At 39.7% G+C, this 22,500-nt stretch overlaps 1 protein-coding gene across 2 annotated transcripts in view; it reads right to left on the reverse strand.

Moving 5' to 3' along the window:
* The window catches only part of LOC306876385 (rab3 GTPase-activating protein catalytic subunit), a 49,105-nt gene that overhangs the window by 24,048 nt on the left and 2,557 nt on the right, over window positions 1–22,500 (reverse strand). For both annotated transcript variants that reach the window (XM_079427498.1, XM_079427499.1), the window contains exons 4-16: window positions 21,512–21,644; window positions 21,357–21,435; window positions 20,450–20,569; window positions 18,473–18,638; window positions 12,900–12,999; window positions 9,832–9,913; window positions 8,620–8,688; window positions 6,569–6,642; window positions 6,396–6,488; window positions 3,466–3,635; window positions 2,257–2,343; window positions 1,995–2,167; window positions 283–337 (exon numbers count right to left, since the gene is read on the reverse strand). In XM_079427498.1, the coding sequence (XP_079283624.1) occupies window positions 283–337; window positions 1,995–2,167; window positions 2,257–2,343; window positions 3,466–3,635; window positions 6,396–6,488; window positions 6,569–6,642; window positions 8,620–8,688; window positions 9,832–9,913; window positions 12,900–12,999; window positions 18,473–18,638; window positions 20,450–20,569; window positions 21,357–21,435; window positions 21,512–21,644 (1,401 nt within the window). The remainder of the gene's footprint in view (window positions 1–282; window positions 338–1,994; window positions 2,168–2,256; window positions 2,344–3,465; window positions 3,636–6,395; window positions 6,489–6,568; window positions 6,643–8,619; window positions 8,689–9,831; window positions 9,914–12,899; window positions 13,000–18,472; window positions 18,639–20,449; window positions 20,570–21,356; window positions 21,436–21,511; window positions 21,645–22,500) is intronic.

Here is a 22,500-nt window from a genome sequence, read left to right on the forward strand (position 1 = left end):
TTTTGAGACACCGTGAATATGAACTAAATGTGCTTTTAACATACCATCTCTGTATTTAAAAAATGTATTTATATACCACCTGTAGTACACTTGAACCCATCTTTCATACCCTAGTGGGTTCAAGTGTACTACAAGTGGTAACGATGCACTATAGTACTAAATAATAACTTTTAGTATATTAAATACAAAATTAGTGCGTGAAAATAGTACATTATGGAAGAGCACTTTTTCCCGGCTGGGCATGCAGACGTGATATGAACGAGTGTCTCAGAGCAGCTTCACCTGCAGCTTCTGATGAAGGAGGCAACACCTGAGATCCGGAGCTCCGCCGGCCAGCCTGGAAGAGCAACACAGAGGAGATCATTACACAATCATGCAGACTCCAGTCAGACGCTTCGCTCATTAGCACACAATGAGGCCGGGAGCCGCAGAGCGCGGGGTGAGCGTTAACGACTGCAGCTCGCTCCCGACAGACTCCGGTACACCAGCGTCAGTCCTGCGCTTTCCACATTCATTCCACACAAGACCACCACGCCACGGCTCTGTAGACGGAGATACTGACGAGTCTTTAAGATTACTGGCACGGATCAATCACGTCTGCTTAGCCCATCAATTAAACAAATCTTACAAACATCTAGGAGTGAGTAAAATCAAGTGTGTCATTAAACTGTAAATACATACATTACAGACACTGGAAAAACACATTTAATATTTATCCTAGGTTCAATATGTAGTTGATATTCATGACGATTTTTATGCGCCTGCTTTTTGGCCATTAACTGTCCTACAGACATCAGCTCTGAATCAGACAGGAATCGTGAGTATGAGAGCGTTTACACAGAAATACTAACAGCGTTTGCACAGATTAGGCCAGTCTGATCGTTTCAGTAAATCGGTTCATTTGAACTGTTTCACATCAGAGGAGATCCAGGACACATACACATCAGATAATGATAATTATAAAGTTATAATAATCACTCTAACTCTAAAAGAACAGCAAAGTCCACAGCGCGACTATAACAATAACGACACAGAAATTATATAGCGGGAAACCTTTTCGAAACAATTTTTCCAGATGACGAATGATAAAAACTAGGGCTGGGTTGAAAATATTAATTTCTCGATTTTAATTGACTCGTGTTGACGAACCAATATCTATTCTTAAATCCCAAGAATAAATCAATCTATGCTGTTTTCAGTTTAGTTAAGTTCAAAACTTAATCAAACAGTCTCCAAACTCCATCAGTTTTATTACTAAATTCATTCCCTCTGTGGTTTTGTGGCTCTTTATTGTGTTCTGACAGATGCTGTAGGGAAGCAATCATCTCTTCCTCTTTACTACTAGTTACAGCAGCAAATAAACATGAATGAACATCAGACCTGAAGTGGATCATAACAGATCAATCAGTGATTCAAACGCAGAAAGACACCAGTAACGTCACTTTTAGCTCAGGAAAGACATTCAACATGATTTTTGGGGAAAAAAAAGTGTTATCGGTCTTTGCAAATAAACTCTTCATTTGCACTATATATATTACATATTCACTATATTTATACAGAACCTGTTCTTCAATATTTTATGCACGTTTTAATAAATCTGACATGAATTAAGTTATTTAATTTCATTTTTATTATATAGTAATGTTTTATTTAAAAGTTTGTTTACAAATCACTTTATTATAGTAATGTACCAGTTTATTGTATAGTTTACAGCATTAGTTTTATTAGTTAGATTTTTGTACCTATATATCTAAATGAATCGATATCAAATCAAATTGAATCAAGATCAAACGTGAATCGCAAGCTTGTACATCTAAATCGAATCGTGAAATTCGTCTCAATCCCAGCCTTAATAAAAACACTGACAGCCAATCAGAATCCACCTCGACCTCCAGCATTTAAAGCAGCAGAAGCTGAAGTGAGTGTATAATAACAGCAGGTTATGGTCTGTTTGCGTGACGCTAATATAGCTATGATGTAAAGCAGTCTGTCACCCGTAGACCAGGCAGTTGTTCTCCCAGCGGTAGCGCATCTCCAGCACAAACTCCTGCCACAGGTGAGCCACGGCTCGCACGCCTCCGTGATGGAAGTTGACCATACAGACGCACAGGGCCAGACGGTACGTCAGACTGTCGCTCGGAGCCGACTTCAGCTGATTATAGAGAAGCTGTCAAGAGAAGAACACAGTCAGACGCGCTCGAACACAGCTGAATCACCTGAGACGTGTTCAATCCTCTGCATCTGATCCAGACTCACGTAATCCTCCGACTCTCGGGCCGGATCCTGCGTGGATTTGGCCTCGCTCAAGTCTGCTTTATCCAGAGCTGCGTCCGGGAACAGATACTGATGGACAAACACAAACACAGCAGAACAGAGTTTCATCATGCTGATGGAAAAGGGCAGAAACATCCAAACCATGTGTTTAAACGTCCAACCTGATGATTTTACATGACCAATCAAACCTGCGCTTTAAAAACAAAGACGTTGTTTACATAATTCATATTATAGTTCTCATTCCTCATATTTCTGTCCATTTCTTTCTTATGCGCACACATCTTCAAGAAATTTACCTGAAATTTGCATCATTTTTGCATCATGTTTAATACTGTAAAGCTGCTTTGTAACAATCTCAATGTCTATACATACTGGATGCAGCACAGCATACACTACGTGCAGAATTATTATTTAGCAAGTTGATTAGATGAGGTATTTTTTTTTCCAAAAACATTTTACCAATTCCAAAGCACATGAATCTTAATAACTACTATAAACTTTGTATTTAATAATTTATAAGTGATATATAATTGTTCATGAAGCAAGTAAGTTGCGTTACATATTTGAAAAAATAACACTATTTTCTTGTAAACTAAAAATGTGTTACTTTACTAGTTACTTGATAAATGTGACCCTGCAGCACAGAAGCAGTCATGAGTAACACAGGTATATCTGTAGCAATAGACAACAATACATTGTATGGATCAAAATTATACATTTCTCTTTTATGACAAAAATCATTAGGATATTAAGATCATGTTCCATGAAGATATTTAGTAAATTTCCTACCGTAAATATATCAAAACTTCATTTCTGATTAGTAATATGCATTGCTAAGAACTTCATTTGAACAACTTTAAAGGAGATTTTCTCAATATTTAGATTTTTTTGCTCCCTCAGATTCCAGATTTTCTAATAGTTGTATCTCAGACAAATATTGTCCGATCATAACAAACCATACATCAATGGAAAGATCATTTATTCAGCTTTCAGATGTGGCATAAATCTCAATTTTGATAAATTGACCCTTGTGACTGGTTTTGTGCTGCAGGTTCACATATGTAATTGGATCACGTAACTCATATTAGCTGTTAAGCGTTACTCCCAACGCTGCTCTGATGCATCGTCACCGCTGCATCACCCTTCATCATCCTCACAGTGAGCCTGTGTGAATACCCAGCATGCTCTCACCAGCAGGATGGAGTTGAGCACGTCGGTGTTGAACGGCGACTCCTCGGCACGTCTGTTTCTCCGGATGCGTTTCCTCGCGCTGTGCACCATGCTGGAGACGGACAGCTTGTGGATGGGAACGGACGCCGGCTCCGTCAGCTTGGACAGCGCTTGAGTGATGTCACTGTTCTCTACAGAAACAACACCAATCATCAGCTTGATCTCCACAGAGCTTCATACAGTACAGAGCGATTCAGAGCAGCTTCAGGAAGATCACAGAATCTGTGACGCAAACTTCAGCAAATATCATTTCAGCTGTAAGAAGAAAATAAAGTCATTATTCAGATCACTAAATCACAAATACACACAATTAGACTTAAGTATTCAAGTTCAAGTTTATTTGTATAGTGCTTTTTACGATACAAATCGTTGCAAAGCAGCTCTGCAGGAAATTAAGTTTCCACAATATATTTATATATTGCAGAACATTAATATATTTAATTTATGGCAAAATTTGGTAATTCTGTATGTTGTCTGAGCGTTGGCATCCTCTGAGGTCCTCTGAGGGGTTGGCATCATCTCTCCTCAGGTGTTCGGTCATCTCAGATCATTTAAGGCTTGGATCCAGACTAGTTACCACGGGATGTTAATCCTGGGTATTCGGTAATATGATATATCACAATAACGAACATGCATGCACTTCAAAATACCGCAAATAATTATTTATTACAAATTGCATTAAAATGAATGCATTTTAGAAAAATATCTTCTAAGCCTTTATTAATCTTTGTTAATTGCAAAATTTAATAACACGTTAAAAGTGTTAACTGCATTATTTAATGGACCCAAGCTAACATGAATTACCAAAAAATAACTTCTGTAACAAATATTGCTCGTTAGTGGCTAAATAATAATAATTATTTTGCACTTTAATCAGCTTCAAACATTTGTTCACTTTATACATGTGTATTGCTTTACTGTATTTAAATGTTCAGCTCTTTTTGTTATAAGAAAAATCTTTTTAAACCCGTTACATTATTCCAACACTTTTTGCAACGTTTTCAATATCGTGATAATACCGTATACCGTGATAAAAGCTTCAGCATTATAGCAACATGCTCGTCCTCAGAATGACTCGGTTAACTCGGATTATTTGAGGAATAAATGATGGATATGAATGGAAAGATTGGCTCCTGAAGGATGGCAGTTATTGAACTGAATCGATCTGAATCTTCTGCAGAAGATTCTAAAGCTGAAGTTGTTCAAATTGATGAATTTTGCAACATTAACACTTATGTTCCTGTTTATCACTATGAAGCTGCTTTGAATCAATCTGGGTTATACAAAGTGCTACAGAAAAACCCTGACTTGATTCAGAGCATACTCAAAGTTTATTCCAGTCCATACAGATATAGAGTTATTGGAAACCAAGTACAGTTGGGCAAAACAGTATTTAGTCAGCCACCAATTGTGCAAGTTCTCCCACTTAAAAAGATGAGAGAGGCCTGTAATTTTCATCATAGGTACACTTCAACTATGAGAGACAGAATGGGGGGAAACAATCAGTCACATTGTAGGATTTTTAAAGAATTTATTTGCAAATTATGGTGGAAAATAAGTATTTGGTCAATAACAAAAGTTGATCTCAATACTTTGTTATATAGCCTTTGTTGGCAATGACAGAGGTCAAGCGTTTTCTGTAAGTCTTCTCAAGGTTTTCACACACTGTTGCTGGTATTTTGGCCCATTCCTCCATGCAGATCTCCTCTAGAGCAGTGATGTTTTGGGACTTTCAACTCCCTCCAAAGATGTTCTATGGGGTTGAGATCTGGAGACTGGCTAGGCCACTCCAGGACCTTGAAATGCTTCTTACGAAGCCACTCCTTCGTTGCCCGGGCGGTGTGTTTGGGATCATTGTCACGCTGAAAGACCCAGCCACGTTTCATCTTCAATGCCCTTGCTGATGGAAGGAGGTTTGCACTCAAAATCTCACGATACATGGCCCCATTCATTCTTTCCTTTACACGGATCAGTCGTCCTGGTCCCTTTGCAGAAAAACAGCCCCAAAGCATGATGTTTCCACCCCCATGCTTCACAGCAGGTATGGTGTTCTTTGGATGCAACTCGGCATTCTTTCTCCTCCAAACACGACGAGTTGAGTTTTTACCAAAAAGTATTTTGGTTTCATCTGAGCATATGCCTTCCATTTTCTAATAATTGCTCCCACAGTTGATTTCTTCACACCAAGCTGCTTGCCTATTGCAGATTCAGTCTTCCCAGCCTGGTGCAGGTCTACAATTGTGTTTCTGGTGTGCTTCGGCAGCTCTTTGGTCTTGGCCATAGTGGAGTTTGGAGTGTGACTGTTTGAGGTTGTGGACAGGTGTCTTTTATACTGATAACGAGTTCAAACAGGTGCCATTAATACAGGTAACGAGTGGAGGACAGAGGAGCCTCTTAAAGAAGAAGTTACAGGTCTGTGAGAGCCAGAAATCTTGCTTGTTTGTAGGTGACCAAATACTTATTTTACCGAGGAATTTACCAATTAATTCATTAAAAATCCTACAATGTGATTTCCTGGATTCTTTCCCTCCATTCTGTCTCTCATAGTTGAAGTGTACCTATGATGAAAATTACAGGCCTCTCTCATCTTTTTAAGTGGGAGAACTTGCACAATTGGTGGCTGACTAAATACTGTTTTGCCCAACTGTACATCTGTTCATTTTATTCTCATGTGTACGTCTGGGATTTGGAAGCATCCTATATAATTTGTTTGGGTTTCTGTAAATAAAATTCAGTCTCTGACGGAGGAGAAGCAGAAGCACAGAAAGAGCAGAAAATCAGAACAAACAGCATTCAGACCGTGTCTCCAACAAGATGAGACTTAATGAGAACTTCAACTAGTCCAGATATTTGTGGTTAATTAATGTCTAAAAACAGAGGTTAAGAATGACCTTTGCCTTCGTCCTCGACTGCGTTCTTCCCCAGAATCTCCTCGGTGGTCTCCTTCCGGCAGCAGAGCTTGAAGAACTCCATGAGGAACTCACCTGAGGATCCAGACATCAGTCACACTCATCCAGCTTTCAGTGCTCATGTGCTGTGTGTGTGTGTGTTAGTCTCCTCTTACCCAGCAAACACTGGGGATTGTCTGCTTTCCGCACTCGAACGGACCAGTGAGGAGCCTGAAGAGGATCCAGATCGCTGAAAAACCACAATCAGACGCAGAGCTGGAGTCAAACAAACATCCGTGAACGTTATAAACACCGCAAAACGTGCTGTTCTTCCTCAGTATTTCTGTCTCGTTTTCCAGTGAAAATACCTAAACATCCTTAAATCGATATGCATTTAATGGAGAAGCAAAATAACATCAGATATTAACTCTTTGTTTTCTTGTTTTAAATGCATCAAAATGAAGCGAGTTCGTAATATCTGCCAAGATTCACAGTTTAGCAAAAAACAAGACCTAATATCTCAAGTCATTTTGCTATCTGTAATGGAAAACGAGACAAAAACAAGAAAATCATGGTTAATCTTTACTCAAACCTTATGTGTGTAATGCATTATAATGTACGCAGTAATGCATTGCATTGTTCCGTAAATGTTTGCCCTAGTAAAAAAGTAATATTTAAAATACATATATTTCATACTAAGTATAGTTAAAATCTATTAACATTTACTGACGAATAACTCGAGGCTTACTGATATAAAAATTAATGAAACTTTATTATGAGTACTAGTGCACAATGTTTCTTATTAATAAGCCTAAAATGTGTTTTAATGTCACTTTTGATGAGGATTGTATGATCTTTGAATAATATCCGTTTTTAAATGCAAACTATTTAAAGTGTACTTGTAATAGTTCCACTTTAGCACAAATACACTAAGTATATCTTTAATTGTACTTAAGCATTACTTCTGCACAGTTAAAGTGCATTAAGTACAACAATAGTTGTTCCAATATAGACTTGAAGTATACCAGTTTAGTATAATAAAAGTACAATAGCAGGACTATTTATTAAGCATATAAAGATGAACATGTATTTATAGTATACTTAGCAAATACATTTAAGTGTTTTTATTTTTCAATAGGGTGTAACCAAAGTTAAAATGCTTTATAATATTTGAAGGTTTGTTTATCGTGTCTTTAAACACATTTTACTTACTAAAGGCGTAACAATGAACATAAGTATTATAATATTTTGTACTGCAGTTATTCATGAGATCATGCAATGCATCATAATGTGCATAACTAATGCCTTCATATGTCTATAACACAATAAATATAAAGGCTTTAAGTGTTTTTTTGCAGTGTAACCAGAGGCTAAATGAAGAGTGTGATTACTGCTGTTGAATCACGTCAGTGTGAGCGAGAGCCGTTCGCCGTTTGCTCGAGAACACTTCTGTTCATCTGCTTCAAAATCACTTCAAACAGCTCTGGCTCTCCTTCAGAAGTAAGAGCTGACGATCAGCACACGCCAGAAACGGCAGAGTGTTAATGTGACGCTACGGCGCAGCACTAAACTAAAAGGCGTAAAATAATGCGGCGACTCGTCTCTGGAGCTGTGAAGAATCATGAAGGGTGACAGGTTCCTCCGGAGCTGACGAAACACGCATCTCGTGCTTCATGCATATTCAACAATTACTCAGTCCTATAAAAAAAGGCCATTACAACACCGTCCTATTTTCATCATCCGAGGAGCACAAAATGTCTCTTTCACAAAAGTACTGTGTGTGTATGTGCGTGTGTGAGAGTGTGTGTGCGCGAGGGTGTGTGTGTTTGAGTGAGTGAGAGAGTGTGTGTGCGTGCGAGTGTGTGAGCGTGTGTGCAAGAGTGTGTGTGTGTGTGTGAGTGAGTGTGTGTGCGCGAGGGTGTGTGTGTGTGAGTGAGAGAGTGTGTGTGAGTGAGTGTGTGCGTGTGTGAGTGTGTGTGCGCGAGGGTGTGTGTGTGAGTGAGTGAGTGTATGTGTGTGTGCGCAAGAGTGTGTGTGTGTGTGTGTGAGTGAGTGTGTGTGCGCGAGGGTGTGTGTGTGTGTGAGTGAGAGAGTGTGTGCGTGTGTGAGAGTGTGTGTGCGCGAGGGTGTGTGTGTGAGTGAGTGAGTGTATGTGTGTGTGTGTGTGTGTGTGTGTGAGTGAGTGAGTGAGTGAGTGAGTGTGTGAGAGAGTGTTCTGTGAGCTTACGAATAAACATCGTTATCCACCACGATCCCCTCCGTCAGGTTCGGCCAGGTGGTCGCGAGATGAAGTTCGCTGAAAGAGCAGAATTCACATTATTAACAGTCCAGTAGAAATGAAGATTTGAGAAGATTATTCATGTATGATTGTGTTTATAACATCTGAGCTGAACGAGTCTCTTTAATCACTCCATAGCCACTATGTTAAGACCAAGTGGTAATCAGTCTTACTTTCCAGATTTAAATTAGACCAATATATCTTTTTATGTAATTTATTTGACAAAGTTTTGACCAGAAAAAAATTAGATGACTAAATTTTAAGACTTGTCTAAGCAGTTTATGCAACCGGCCCCTGATTTCTGTCAGAAATGAAATTTAAACTGAGTCTAAACTCAGGTCAGACGATCGGTCAGGAGTTATTAAAGCATCTCCAGAGCTTCAGACAGGAAGTGATGTCACTGTCACTGAGGGTCAGCGCCACCTACTGGACAGCAGACCGCAGAACCTCACAGTAATGATTCACTCTACAGTAACATAACCTTTACTGTAATGTTAAAATAATATTAGTACATTTGTAGAGTGCAATAGCAATGTTTTTTATATGTATTTTATTATATGGTGTACTGAGCTATAATTTATGCTTACTAAAAAAGAAAACTGAAATATTAAAAAGCTGCATGATATTCAGTTCACCCAAAAATCATCATCTCATCCTCGTTTTCAGAAAAAAACAAGACAAAATTAAGTGATCTTGATAATGCTCTTAATGCTTGTTCAAAGCAAAAACTCACTTAATTTTGACTTTTTTCTGAAAACAAGACAATTTTTACTTCTTGATTTAAGAATTTTTTAGATATTTTGGCTGGAAACAAGACAAACAAATCTAAGAAAAGCATTTTTTTGCAGTGAGCAAATGACGACATTTTCATTTTGGGGTGAACTGTCCCTTTAAAGTGCGTCTTATTTTAGCATCATGCAGATCCTATTATAGTTTTTATTAATATTCTGAAATAGATTTTATTTTTATATTTATTAAATAATTTATTAATTATTAAAGTTTATTAATTTTGTTGTGTTTTTTGTCATGTTTAGTAGTTTTAGTTTTTTGAATATGTCAGTACAGTTTTTATTCATTTTTCTTTGTTTTAATGCGAGTTATTTTAGTAGAAGGAGTTAAGGTTTATTTTATTTGAGGATTAATTGCTGGCGTGACCTTCACCTGATGGGATCTTCACACGCTCCGAAGGGAAGTTTTCCGAACTCCACGCCGCCCACCTCTCCAGCGAGGAGCGCATCGAAGTCTGAAACAACACACAGCCTTCCTTTGATATTAACTCTGACGCTCATTCATCACAGTAATATAGAAATTAATCAACTCAGGATATACGTGGAATATTATCATCTGCCTGTGTCAACAGCTTCTTAATACAGAGGTAAACACTCAGAGCGGCGAGGAGCGAGATGTTCTGATCCGCACACACGGATCCATGGAAACAGAGAAAGATTTGCCGGTGTATCAAATAAAACCCTCGCCAGATCACCGCAGAACCACAGTAATCATGCCATGAACCGCGGGACACAGCCATCACAGCCACGCAGAAACAGATATCTGGAGCACAAAACCAGTCATAAGGGTCAATATTCTGATATTGAGATTTATGCATCACATGGAAGCTGAATAAATGATCTTTCCATTGATGTATGGTTTGTTATGATAGGACAATATTTGAAAATCTGGAATCTGAGGGAGCAAAAAAAATCTAAATATTGAGAAAATCTCCTTTAAAGTTGTTCAAATGAAGTTCTTAGCAATGCATATTACTAATCAAAAATGAAGTTTTGATATATTTATGGTAGGAAACTTACTAAATATCTTCATGGAACATGATCTTAATATCCTAATGATTTTTGTCATAAAAGAGAAATGTATAATTTTGATCCATACAATGTATTGTTGTCTATTGCTACAAATATACCTGTGTTACTCATGACTGCTTCTGTGCTGCAGGGACACATTTTATTCGTTCAGACCACAGACCGGGTTTCTGCAGGCTGAGACTAAACTAAACTAAAGGGAACACAATACATTCATGATCTCTAATGTCTGAGTCTGAGTGTCTTAAATGTCTAAGCAGAACACAATGAGTTGCATAGAAACATTTTAAAAAATACAAATTCAAAAGATCTTAACAACTTCCAAAATGACTTTAGCTTAAGGTTAATAGCTTAAGGTTTTCATAGCTCTGCTCCTAATTACTAGAATATGGACATATTTTACTCTATCTGCAAAGTGCTGTTCTTCCTCTGTATTTTTCTCATTTTCCAGAACAAACGACTGAAGATAACATTTAAATAAAATGACAAGATAAGCCATCTTGTTTTATGAGAAACCGATCAAAACGGAATGAGTTTATGATGTAAACAGGAACAAATATGTGCCAAACTCAAATTCATTCAAAAGTTCTCACTCCACATTGACAGATATTTGTTCTTGCTTTAATCAGAAACTCACTTCATTTTGTTCTCAGAAAACAAGACTTCTGTTCATTTTGCAGTAAATGTATCTTGATTTGAGGATGTTTAGATTAGAAAGAAAACAAAAATACTCAGGAAGACATTTATTTTTTGCAGTGCATGAAACATTTAAAGGGTTAGTTCACCCAAAAATGAAAATGAGTCCATGTTTTACTCACCCTCGAGGTATGCTAGGTGTATATGACCTTCTTCTTTCAGATGAATCCAATCAGAGTAATATTAAAAATTGTCCTGGCTCTTCCAAGAGTTATTGCAGTAGGTGGGTGTTTTTGTTCCAAAAGAAGTCAAATAAAGCGCATCCATGCATAATAAATCGTGCCTCACACGGCTCCGGGGGGTGAGTAAAGGCCCCCTGTAGCAAATCCATGCGTTTTTGTAAGAAAATGATCCATATTTCAAAGGTAATAAACACTTTTCTCTCACTTCCGCTATCTGTCATATGTGCAAGTCGTTCAGGCGGATGATGCAGGACACATGCCCCTCTAAGACGTGCTAGTCTCACCAGTTTGTTTACAGGAGCAAAGGAAGCAAAGTTTCATTACTTTAGCAAAGCAAAACCAGTCTCCTCTTGGCTTATATCGAAATCCTCCAACAGTTTTCTTTACAAATCCTCGGTTTGTGTTTCTAATTCGTGACCGGCATTTTGTTTTGTTCTCTCTCCGCATCCTGCATCATCCACCGGAACGGCTTCCGCTTATGACAGTTAGATGTAGTGAGAGAGAAGTGTTTATTACGTTTGAAATATGGATATTTTTCTTACAAAAATGCATGCATTCGCTACAGGAGGCCTTTATTCACCCTCCGGAGCCATGTGAGGCACGTTTTATTATGGATGGATGCGCTTTATTTGACTTCTTGTGGACTGTTGAACAAAAACACTTCACTTTTGGGTGAACTAACCCTTTAATACGATGACTTTATGAATGAAGACTGTTGTGATTAGAGCAATTAGTAAGGTGAAGAGCGGCATCAGCGCTGTGAGTGAGCCACTGCTCTCAGATCGAGGCTCAGGTTCAGGTGAGGGTTTGTGAGGCTCAGGTGAGGGTTTGTGAGGCTCAGGTGAGGGTTTGTGAGGCTCAGGTGAGGGTTTGTATGAGGGTTTGTGAGGCTCAGGTGAGGGGTGAGGCTCAGGTTCAGGTGAGGGTTTGGAGGTTCAGGTGAGGGTTTGCGAGGCTCAGGTGAGGGCGAGGGTTTGTGAGGCTCAGGTGAGGGCGAGGGTTTGTGAGGCTCAGGTGAGGGCGAGGGTTTGTGAGGCTCAGGTGAGGGCGAGTGTTTGTGAGGCTCAGGTGAGGGTTTGGAGGCTCAGGTGAGGGTTTGTGAGGCTCAGGTGAGGGCGAGGGTTTGTGAGGCTCAGGTGAGGGCGAGGGTTTGTGAGGCTCAGGTGAGGGTGAGGGTTTGTGAGGCTCAGGTGAGGGCGAGGGTTTGTGAGGCTCAGGTGAGGGCGAGGGTTTGTGAGGCTCAGGTGAGGGCGAGGGTTTGTGAGGCTCAGGTGAGGGTTTGTGAGGCTCAGGTGAGGGTTTGTGAGGCTCAGGTGAGGGCGAGGGTTTGTGAGGCTCAGGTGAGGGCGAGGGTTTGTGAGGCTCAGGTGAGGGCGAGGGTTTGTGAGGCTCAGGTGAGGGTTTGTGAGGCTCAGGTGAGGGTTTGTGAGGCTCAGGTGAGGGTTTGTGAGGCTCAGGTGAGGGCGAGGGTTTGTGAGGCTCAGGTGAGGGCGAGGGTTTGTGAGGCTCAGGCTCAGGATGAGGTCAGACGCACCTGGAGGCTGCTGTGGCCAGGAGCACTGCTGACCGTCCTGCAGGACGAAGGTAAAGCGGATGGAGATGCTGATGGGTGGCAGCGGCGTCAGCGGGCAGCCCTGCCAACACAACACACACATTAATCACACATTTCACCAGAAAAAACGAACAATTAAATGCAGCTTTATGTGATAAACTAATGCAGTTAATCAATATCAAATAAAGCTGTAAATGCTTTTGAGTTTTAATTAGTAAAGCAATCAGTTTCATAGAGACTCCTTCACCTAAATATCACACTATAGAGACTGTGTCTGTTACCCAAACTAGAAAATACAGAAAACGTCCAAACCAAATTAAGAGTAACAATTTAATTGATGTTAAACAAATAAAATATGTTTACAATACAGAGAAACAGTTGATAAAACTTGGCTTACTGAATATCAGGTCCCTTTCTACAAATGCACTTTTTGTAAATGATTTGATCAAAGATCATAACCTAGATTTGCTCTATTTGACAGAAACATGGCTAATACCAGATGAATACATTACTTTAAATGAGTATACCCCCGAAGCTTACTGCTAAAAAAATGAGCCACGTCCAAAAGGTAAAGGGGGAGGTGTTGCTACAATTTATAGCAATATTCTCAGTATTTCTCAGAGGGCAGGCTTTAAGTATAACTCGTTTGAAGTTATGGTGCTGCGTATAACATTATCTAGAGAAACAGGTGTTAGTGATAAATCCCCCGTGATGTTTGTACTGGCTACTGTATACAGGCCACCAGGGCACCACACAGACTTTATTAAAGAATTTGCTGATTTTCTATCAGAGTTAGTACTGGCTGCAGATAAAGTCTTAATTGTTGGTGATTTTAATAACCATGTCGATAATAAAAAAGATGCATTAGCATCAGCATTCATAGACATTCTTAACCCTATTGGGGTTAGACAACACGTTTCAGGACCTACTCATTGTTGAAATCATACTCTAGATTTAATACTGTCACATGGAATTGATGTTAGTGGTGTTGAAATTCTGCAGCAAAGCGATGATATCTCAGATCATTATCTAGTCTTGTGTAAACTCCATATAGCTAAAACTGTAAATTCTACTCCTTGTTACAAGCATGGTACAACCATCACTTCTACCACAAAAGACTGCTTTGTAAGTAATCTTCCTGATTTATCTCAATTCCTCAGCATATCCAACAGCGCAGAAAAACTTGATGTTGTAACAGAAACTATTGACGCTCTCTTTTCTAGCACTTTAGATATAGTTGCTCCTTTACGCTTAAGGAAGATCAAAGAAAACAGTCTGTGGTATAATGAGCACACTCGCACCCTAAAGAGAGCAGCCCGGAAAATGGAGCGCAGCTGGAGGAAAACAAAACTAGAGGTATTTCGTATAGCTTGGCGGGAAAGTACCCTATCCTACAGAAAAGCATTAAAAACTGCTAGATCTGATTACTTTTCGTCTCTTCTAGAAGAAAACAAACATAACCCCCGGTATTTATTCAATAGAGTCACTAAATTAACGAAAAATAAAACATCAACAGGTGTTGGCATTTCATCTAAACAAACAACATGTATGTTAAACCCTATTCCATCTAAACTACTAAAAGAGCTGCTTCCAGAAGTCATAGACCCTCTTTTGGCTATTATTAATTCATCACTGTCATTAGGATATGTCCCCAAAACCTTCAAATTGGCTGTTATTCAGGCTCTCATTAAAAAAAAAAACCAACTTGACCCCAAAGATCTAGTTAATTACAGACCGATCTAAAATCTCCCTTTTCTGTCAAAGATACTAGAAAAGGTAGTATCCTCACAATTATGTTCCTTCTTAGAGAAAAATGGTATCTGTGAGGAATTCCAGTCAGGATTTAGACCATATCATAGTACTGAGACTGCTCTCATTAGAGTTACAAATGACCTGCTTCTATCATCTGATCGTGGTTATATCTCTTTATTAGTTCTACTGGATCTTAGTGCTGCGTTCGACATTATCGACCACAACATTCTTTTAAATAGACTAGAACACTTTGTTGACATTAGTGGAAGTGCCTTAGCATGGTTCAAATCGTACTTATCTGACCGCCATCAGTTCGTAGCAGTGAATGAAGAGGTATCATATCGATCACAAGTGCAGTACGGAGTACCTCAAGGCTCAGTACTAGGGCTGTTACTGTTTACGCTTTACATGTTACCCTTGGGAGATATTATCAGGAGACATGGTGTTAGCTTTCACTGTTATGCTGATGATACTCAGCTCTATATTTCTTCACGGCCCGGTGAAACACACCAAATTGAGAAACGGAATGTATAGTTGATATAAAAAAACTGGATGACGAGTAACTTCTTACTGCTAAATTCTGAAAAAAACAGAGGTGTTAATTATCGGACCTAAAAACCCCACATGTAATAACCTAGAACACTATCTAACACTTGACGGCTGCTCGGTCAATTCTTCATCATCATTTAGGATCCTAGGTGTGCTGTTTGATAGCAATCTTTCATTGGAAAGCCATGTTTCTAGCATCTGTTAAACTTCGTTTTTCCATCTCAAAAACATATCTAAATTGCGACCTATGCTCTCAACGTCAAATGCAGAAATGCTAATTCATGCGTTTATGACCTCAAGGTTAGACTATTGTAATGCTTTATTGGGTGGTTGTTCTGCACGCTTGATCAACAAACTCCAGATGGTCCAAAATGCAGCACCTAGAGTTCTTACTAGAACCAGGAAGTACGACCATATTAGCCCGGTTCTGTCAACACTGCACTGGCTCCCTATTAAACATCGTATACATTTTAAAATCTTGTTAATTACTTATAAATCCCTGAATGGCTTGGCTCCTCAGTACTTGAGCGAGCTCTTATCACATTATAGTCCTCCACGTCCGCTGCGTTCTCAAAACTCTGGCCATTTGATAATATCTAGAATATCAAAAACTGCGGGCGGCAGATACTTTTCCTGTTTAGCACCCAAACTCTGGAACAATCTACCTAACACTGTTCGGGAGGCAGACACACTCTGTCAGTTTAAATCTAGATTAAAGACATTTCTTTAACCTGGTTTACACATAACACACTTCTATTATTCAAATCCGTTAAAGGATTGTTAGGGTAAAGGGGGAAAGGGAAGTGGTGTGTGGCTAAGTATGGTGACCCATACTCTGAATTTGTGCTCTGCATTTAACCCATCCAAGTGTACACACAGTAGTGAACACACACCCGGAGCAGTGGGCAGCCATTGCTGCGGTGCCCGGGGAGCAGTTGGGGGTTCGGGGCCTTGCTCAAGGGTCTCACCTCAGTCGTGGTGCCGGACTGAGACTCGAACCCACGACCTTCAGGTTACAAGTCCGACTCTCTATCCATTAGGCCACGACTGCCTAGGCTGCATTAATTAGATCAACGGGAACCGGGAACACTCCTCATAACACAAGATGTACTCGTTACATCGTAAGAAGAATGGCATTTACGCTAATATTTGTTTGTTTCTTTCTTATTCTGTTTCTCAGTCCATGTCAGATGGCGGATAGGCGCCGGGAGATGATCTCCTGGATGAGTCCTGAGGACTAGAGGTCTTCACAGGTCCAAAAATGGAGGTCTTGCACAGAACCGACCTGTATTTTATTTGAAAGTGGGACCCGAACCCGTGCAGACCCGAGAAATGCCTTTAATGTACTAACCGGACACGACGCGGACCCGGACCATTACTCGAAAGTTGGTACGATGGCTACAATCCTCCTTGCCAATAAATTTCCATCCATGTTAGGCTGTTTCTCTCTCGTCGATGGAAAGAGCCTTCTTAATCTACTCATTATTCCAGCTTTAAAGGTCTACTTGCTGTTACGGTCGGTGACGGATGACTAATGCAACTTCCCAGTTTTATTTTTTTTTTTCATCTCGAGTAAACTTCGACCGTTGCGTTTAACCTACAATAACTTTTTGTTGGTTGTAATAAAGACAATTATTTTTTGGCAAAAAACCCCCAAAAAACCCCTCACAGAACAAGAAGTGCTTTACTGCGTGCGTGTTCGATAACAGGTGCGTCTCTTCAGTTTTGTTTCAGCTTATTTTTTTCATGTCACTTGTGAAGGAATCCATGATCACTGTCCGCTTGCAGGCTACTACATTAACTCCACCCGCGCTCTGCTTCTGGCCACTGAGGTAACGCGGGTTTTTTTTCCTTTCACCTTATTTCCCGTTCACACTTTTCTCATCCTAATTTTACAAACTGCAAGTTACGCATGCTGACTGACACTGATCACTGGTGGGTGCGGTATTCTCCGATCAGCTCGAGTATTACACAATGTTAAACAGACCCGGGACCCGAAGTAATAGATTGGGACACGATCTGGACCCGGCTTAATATTTAAAATATAGACCCGAACCCGTACGGTTCCAGGGTCTCGGGTCCTCCGTGAAGACCTCTACCGAGGACATATCCCCAGTGAAGACCTCGACTTAAAATACAATAAAAATTAAAATAAAACAAAATAACTAAAAATATTATAAAATACCTAACTACATAACACTATTATTGTTAGAAATTGCAACAATATAAAAATAGAAATATAATACATTTAAAATTTTTATTAAAACAATAAGTAAACAATAAATAAACAATAATCTCCTGGTCAGAGGAGAACTGTCCCCCGACTGAGTCTGGTTTCTCTCAAGGGTTTTCCTCCATTCTGTCTCAGAGGGAGTTCTGGTTCCTTGCCGCTGTCGCCTCTGGCTTGCTCAGCTGGGGACACTTCATTTCTAGCGATTATCATCAATTTGATTTCACAGATACTATTTAAACTAAACTGAGCTAGACAATGACATCTCTGAACTCAATAATGAAATGCCTTTAACTGAAAATTGAGTGTTTAGTCTTATTATTATACATTACTGACACTCTATCCTCCAATTTGATTCTGTTAAGTGCTTTGACACAATCTGTATTGTTAAAAGCTCTATAAATAAAGCTGACTTGACTTGATTAGCTGGATCAGGTGTGTTTAATTAGGGTTGCAGCTAAACTCCGCAGGGCTCCGGCCCTCCAGAAACTGAGTTAGACACCCCTGCCATATACGATTATATTCCATGATGTATTTTACCAAAATAAATCATGTTTATAAGAAAATGTTTCATTGTCTAAAAAGATTTTACAGAGTTTATATCAGGATCAGAGAGATGAGGGCAAGCCGTGTAACACCAGAGTAAAGTAATGCCACGACTCACACTTCAGTGTTCAGAGCATCTTCTCTCAAGGTAATGGCAATATTTCCATCCGCTCAATGTAAGCTTTTCATATTCCATACGCCTGCTGCTCTGCTGACTTCATGTGTCTGTGCATGTCGTGAAAATTATGAACATAAATCTAGGAATTATTGGATTGTTGAACTTTAAAGTGGTACTGGTTGAGGCATGGAAAGTAACTAAGGAGCTGTTTTATGGATAGTAACTAATGTTATCACTGAATTCTTAGTAATTATTTACACTACTAGTTACTGCACAAAGTAATATTACTGTAACTAGTTCCTGCCCAATACTGCACACGAGCCGCATGTGTGTGTAATCCTGCTCCGGATCTGAACTTACAATCTTGTTCTTGAAGACGTCCAGCAGACCCGACAGGTGTGTGTACTGACCAGGAGCCTTACGCAGGTGCACCATCTCGAAGTCTGAGCGGACCCCAGGCCCCTGACACTCACCCGCAAACACCTTCCTCCACTTCTGCTGGATCTGCACCAGCAGTGGCACCTGACTGAACACACACACAGAGAGAGAGATCACACACACATATACACACACACACAGAGCGAGAGAGAGAACACACAGACAGAGAGAGAGAGAGAGAGAGAGAGAGAGAGAGAGAGAGAGAGAGAGAGAGAGAGAGAGAGAGAGAGAGAGAGAGAGAGAGAGAGAGAGAGAGAGAGAGAGATCTCACGCACACAGTGTGCATAAACACACACGCTAACACGGTTCAACAGCGCCACCCAGTGCACTAAAGCCCCAGCTTTTATGAGGGAATCTCAGAGACACAGAGCAAACACAGAGCATCTCTCAGAACCCATATCACCAAGATCTCTCTCTCTCTCACACACACACAGAGAGAGAGAGAGAGAGAGAGCATCTCTCAGAACCCATATCACCAAGAGATCTCTCTCTCTCACACACACACACACAGAGAGAGAGAGCATCTCTCAGAACCCATAACACCGTATGAATAATTATCAGGCATCCATGGATCGCAGTGATTCTCCAGTGGAACGAGCGCGTCACACACAGTCAAAAATACACCTTTCCAAAAGTTCTGCCTGAATAAAGAATGTTTAGGAGCAGTTTAATTTGTGTGAACCGAACAAAAATACTCTAAACGTGTTGCTAGCAGAAGTAGTCTTGTTTACCTTACTTAGATGCTCAAGTATTTGTTCACAACACATCCAGATGTTCTCCCAACTTTTCAAATTGAGTCATCTTAAACAATTTTACATTGAACAATATTGCACAAGTTCCCAGCATGCATTGCAGCTTGAAAACATTTCATGTTAATTATTATTAAAATATTATCAGTTTTACATTTTACTGGCTTAATTCATGTTGCTGTTGTGTGGATCAGAGTTCATATTTTACTGATTTAATATTGCTGATCCACAGCTGTTAAAAACAAGATTAGAGTTCTTTGGTTGATCTGACAGATATTTTAAAACGCATCAGACTGACTTTTATTCATTAGATGAGCTAAAGTGTTTAAGTTGTCGGTTGCTAGTTGAGTGAGATCGGTTGCGTTATTTTTTGAGTTAGGTCAACTTTGTTGTTGTTTTTACAGTGCATGAGTTAATAAGCTACACGTCCACTAAAGCTTTTAATGAGAGGCTGACGAATAAACACCCGTCTATCCCATAATGCCCTGGTGACCGTGGCAACAGACGTGCCGAGATGCTTTCCGATTCGACAACACAGACTTCATCAAGACACTCATGATTAGCCTCACACAGCTTCAGGAGGGTGACCACTAATCAAAGCACGGCACAATAATGTAAGAAAGTTGATCAAATTTGATCTTTTCTAAATGAACTGTCTGTTTAAACCCATCCTGTGGTCCAGCAGGAGAAAACACATGACGTGAGGAATCACTGATTCACAAAAACACTGAACTGAATTATGATTCTATTGTCTTCTGTAGAGCTGCGTCACATTTTATTTGTTTGGTAGTTGATGATTTTTGCTAAATGAATCCTGTTATTTTCCTGTTTATTACTCTGCTTTGAAATGCTCTGGAGTGTATAGCACTGTATACACACTGCTGGCCAAGTCTAGAATCATTTAGATTTTTGTTTTGTTTTTTTCGAAAGAAGTCTCTTCTGCTCACCAAGGCTACATTTATTTGACCAAAAAACGGTATAAAATTGTGAAATATTATTAAGCAGCTGTTTTCTCTGTGAATATCTGTTAGACTGTAATTGATTTCTGTGATCAAAGCTGAGTTTTCAGCATCATTCCTCCAGTCTTCAGCGTCCCATGATCCTTCAGAAGCGTGTGTGTGAACATGGGACAGGCGTGACGGTCACTCACCAGCCCGTGTTGGCCAGAGCGATGGACACGGAGCTCAGCAGCAGGTTACACTTGGACTCGCTGACCACAGCTTCACAGTTCGCTCCGGGAGAAATCACCAGGAACTCACGCACACCGAACCTGCGGCACAACACACACACCTCCATTACAGTGCTTTCAGTTTATTTACCTTTTATAAGATCTGGGACCCAGTTTTAACACGGTTTTGACTGAACTGACTAAAGTGTATTTACTGCATCTTGATTTAATACAGATGCTAACGTCTGTCTGAGCACTTGTACAGTAAATGCATCTTGATTCAAGAATGTTTAGACATTTATTCTAGTAAACGACAAAAATACTAAGAAAATCATTTTTTGCAGTGCAACATTAGAGGAATCGCATCAAACTGCATCAGCTCTGATTCTCAGTCTGAATATAGATAGGTCATCAAGCAAACTCTAATAATAAAATCAATGCAGAATGGACTCTGAGATCTTCCCAATGCATGGTGATTCTCTCTGGAATGGATTCTGAGCTTATATTTGAACAGCAGATGGCGCTCTACTCCAGTTATCATCCACACACTCTAATGTTGATGAAGAGCACTGAGTCTGTAATCTCACCTCGGCTCAGAATGCTTTTATGACGCCAGATTAATGTAAACACAGCCCACTCTGAACACTCTTGTAAGTCGCTTCAACCTTCTCGAATGTTATGAATGATTATTTTAGGTTGAAGTGTGTGTAAGGATTTGGAAGCGAGCAGAGTACGGCTGTTTCTGAAGCATGCAGCGCCACCTGCTGTTCAAAACTAGCCTCAGAATCCACTCCAGAAAGAATCGCCTTGCATTCGGAGAATCTCAGAATCGATGCTGAATCATTTCTTGATTTATTTTCCCAGCCCTAAACTCTCGTGATCTTCTCACCATCTGACGAGGCAGTGAGCTCGCGGAGGAAAGTCGTTGTTCATGCACAGCAGGTCCTGCATGGCCAGCGGATACGCTTCTGAAAGCAAAGACACCTCTCAAACACACGCACAAGAGGTCAGAGGTCAGCAGCGCAGGTCAGAGGTCACGCGTACCTTCCTCTGGCTCGTCCCTGCTGTCGTTCTCAGCAGACTCCTGCTTCAGGAAGTGATGCGTGATGGAGAACTTGAAGTCAGCGAAGTTGATCTCCTGCGTCGCCTCGTCCCATGAGCCGCTGGTGAGTTCTCCCTGTGCATCAACACAACGGGGCTAATTAAGACCGTTACAACACGTCTGTTCACGGAGATGAAGCTGAAATAAAATATTAGATCAAAACCTGAATAAAAAAACACAAATGCTGCCCTGGCAATTAACTGTGGCAATTAAAATTAAGTTTAAGCTGAAGCACTAAAATTACTGGAAATAACTAAAACCTAACACTGAAATAAAACTAATAACTTAAAACAATCCTAATACTGATATTTATCAAAAAAGAAATGACTACAAATGAAACTAAATGAAAGCAAAAACATTGTAAAAAAAAAAACCTAATTCTAAATAGTTTTTATTGCTATTTTGAATTGGGAAATATTTTTAACTTTTATATTTTTTGCTTTCATTTTAACTTTAGTTTAATTCTGAAAAATGCAGTGAAATACACTGAACGAGTGCTTCTGGATATCCCTGCTCTTCTTTTCAGCACAGTTTTAATTACGCTCATTTAAATCTCCTGATTTAATGGCTTATTGCTTTTCATTTTTAAACGAATGCCTCTTAGATTGGTTACACTGCAAAAAATTATTTTCTTACTAAGTATTTTTTCCTAAATATTCTTGAATCAAGATGCATTTATTTTACAAGTAAAATGACTAAAGATATTATGTCTTGTTTTCTGAACAAATTACCAACATAGGGGTGTACGATATTGAAAACAAATCTGTATATTGTTTTGGATATGAACGATAGACGATATTTTGCGGAGTGTGTTATTGTGCTGATCTCTGAGTCCCGTGGACAGCTGCAGGTTCTGATATTCTTCATATTCTGTGTGGTCTGTTCACATCAGGGATTAATTCATCTTTTCATTTTAGTTTAAATTGCTTTA

This window comes from Barbus barbus, assembly GCF_936440315.1.
Source record: "Barbus barbus genome assembly, chromosome: 10".
Classification (NCBI taxonomy): domain Eukaryota; kingdom Metazoa; phylum Chordata; class Actinopteri; order Cypriniformes; family Cyprinidae; genus Barbus; species Barbus barbus.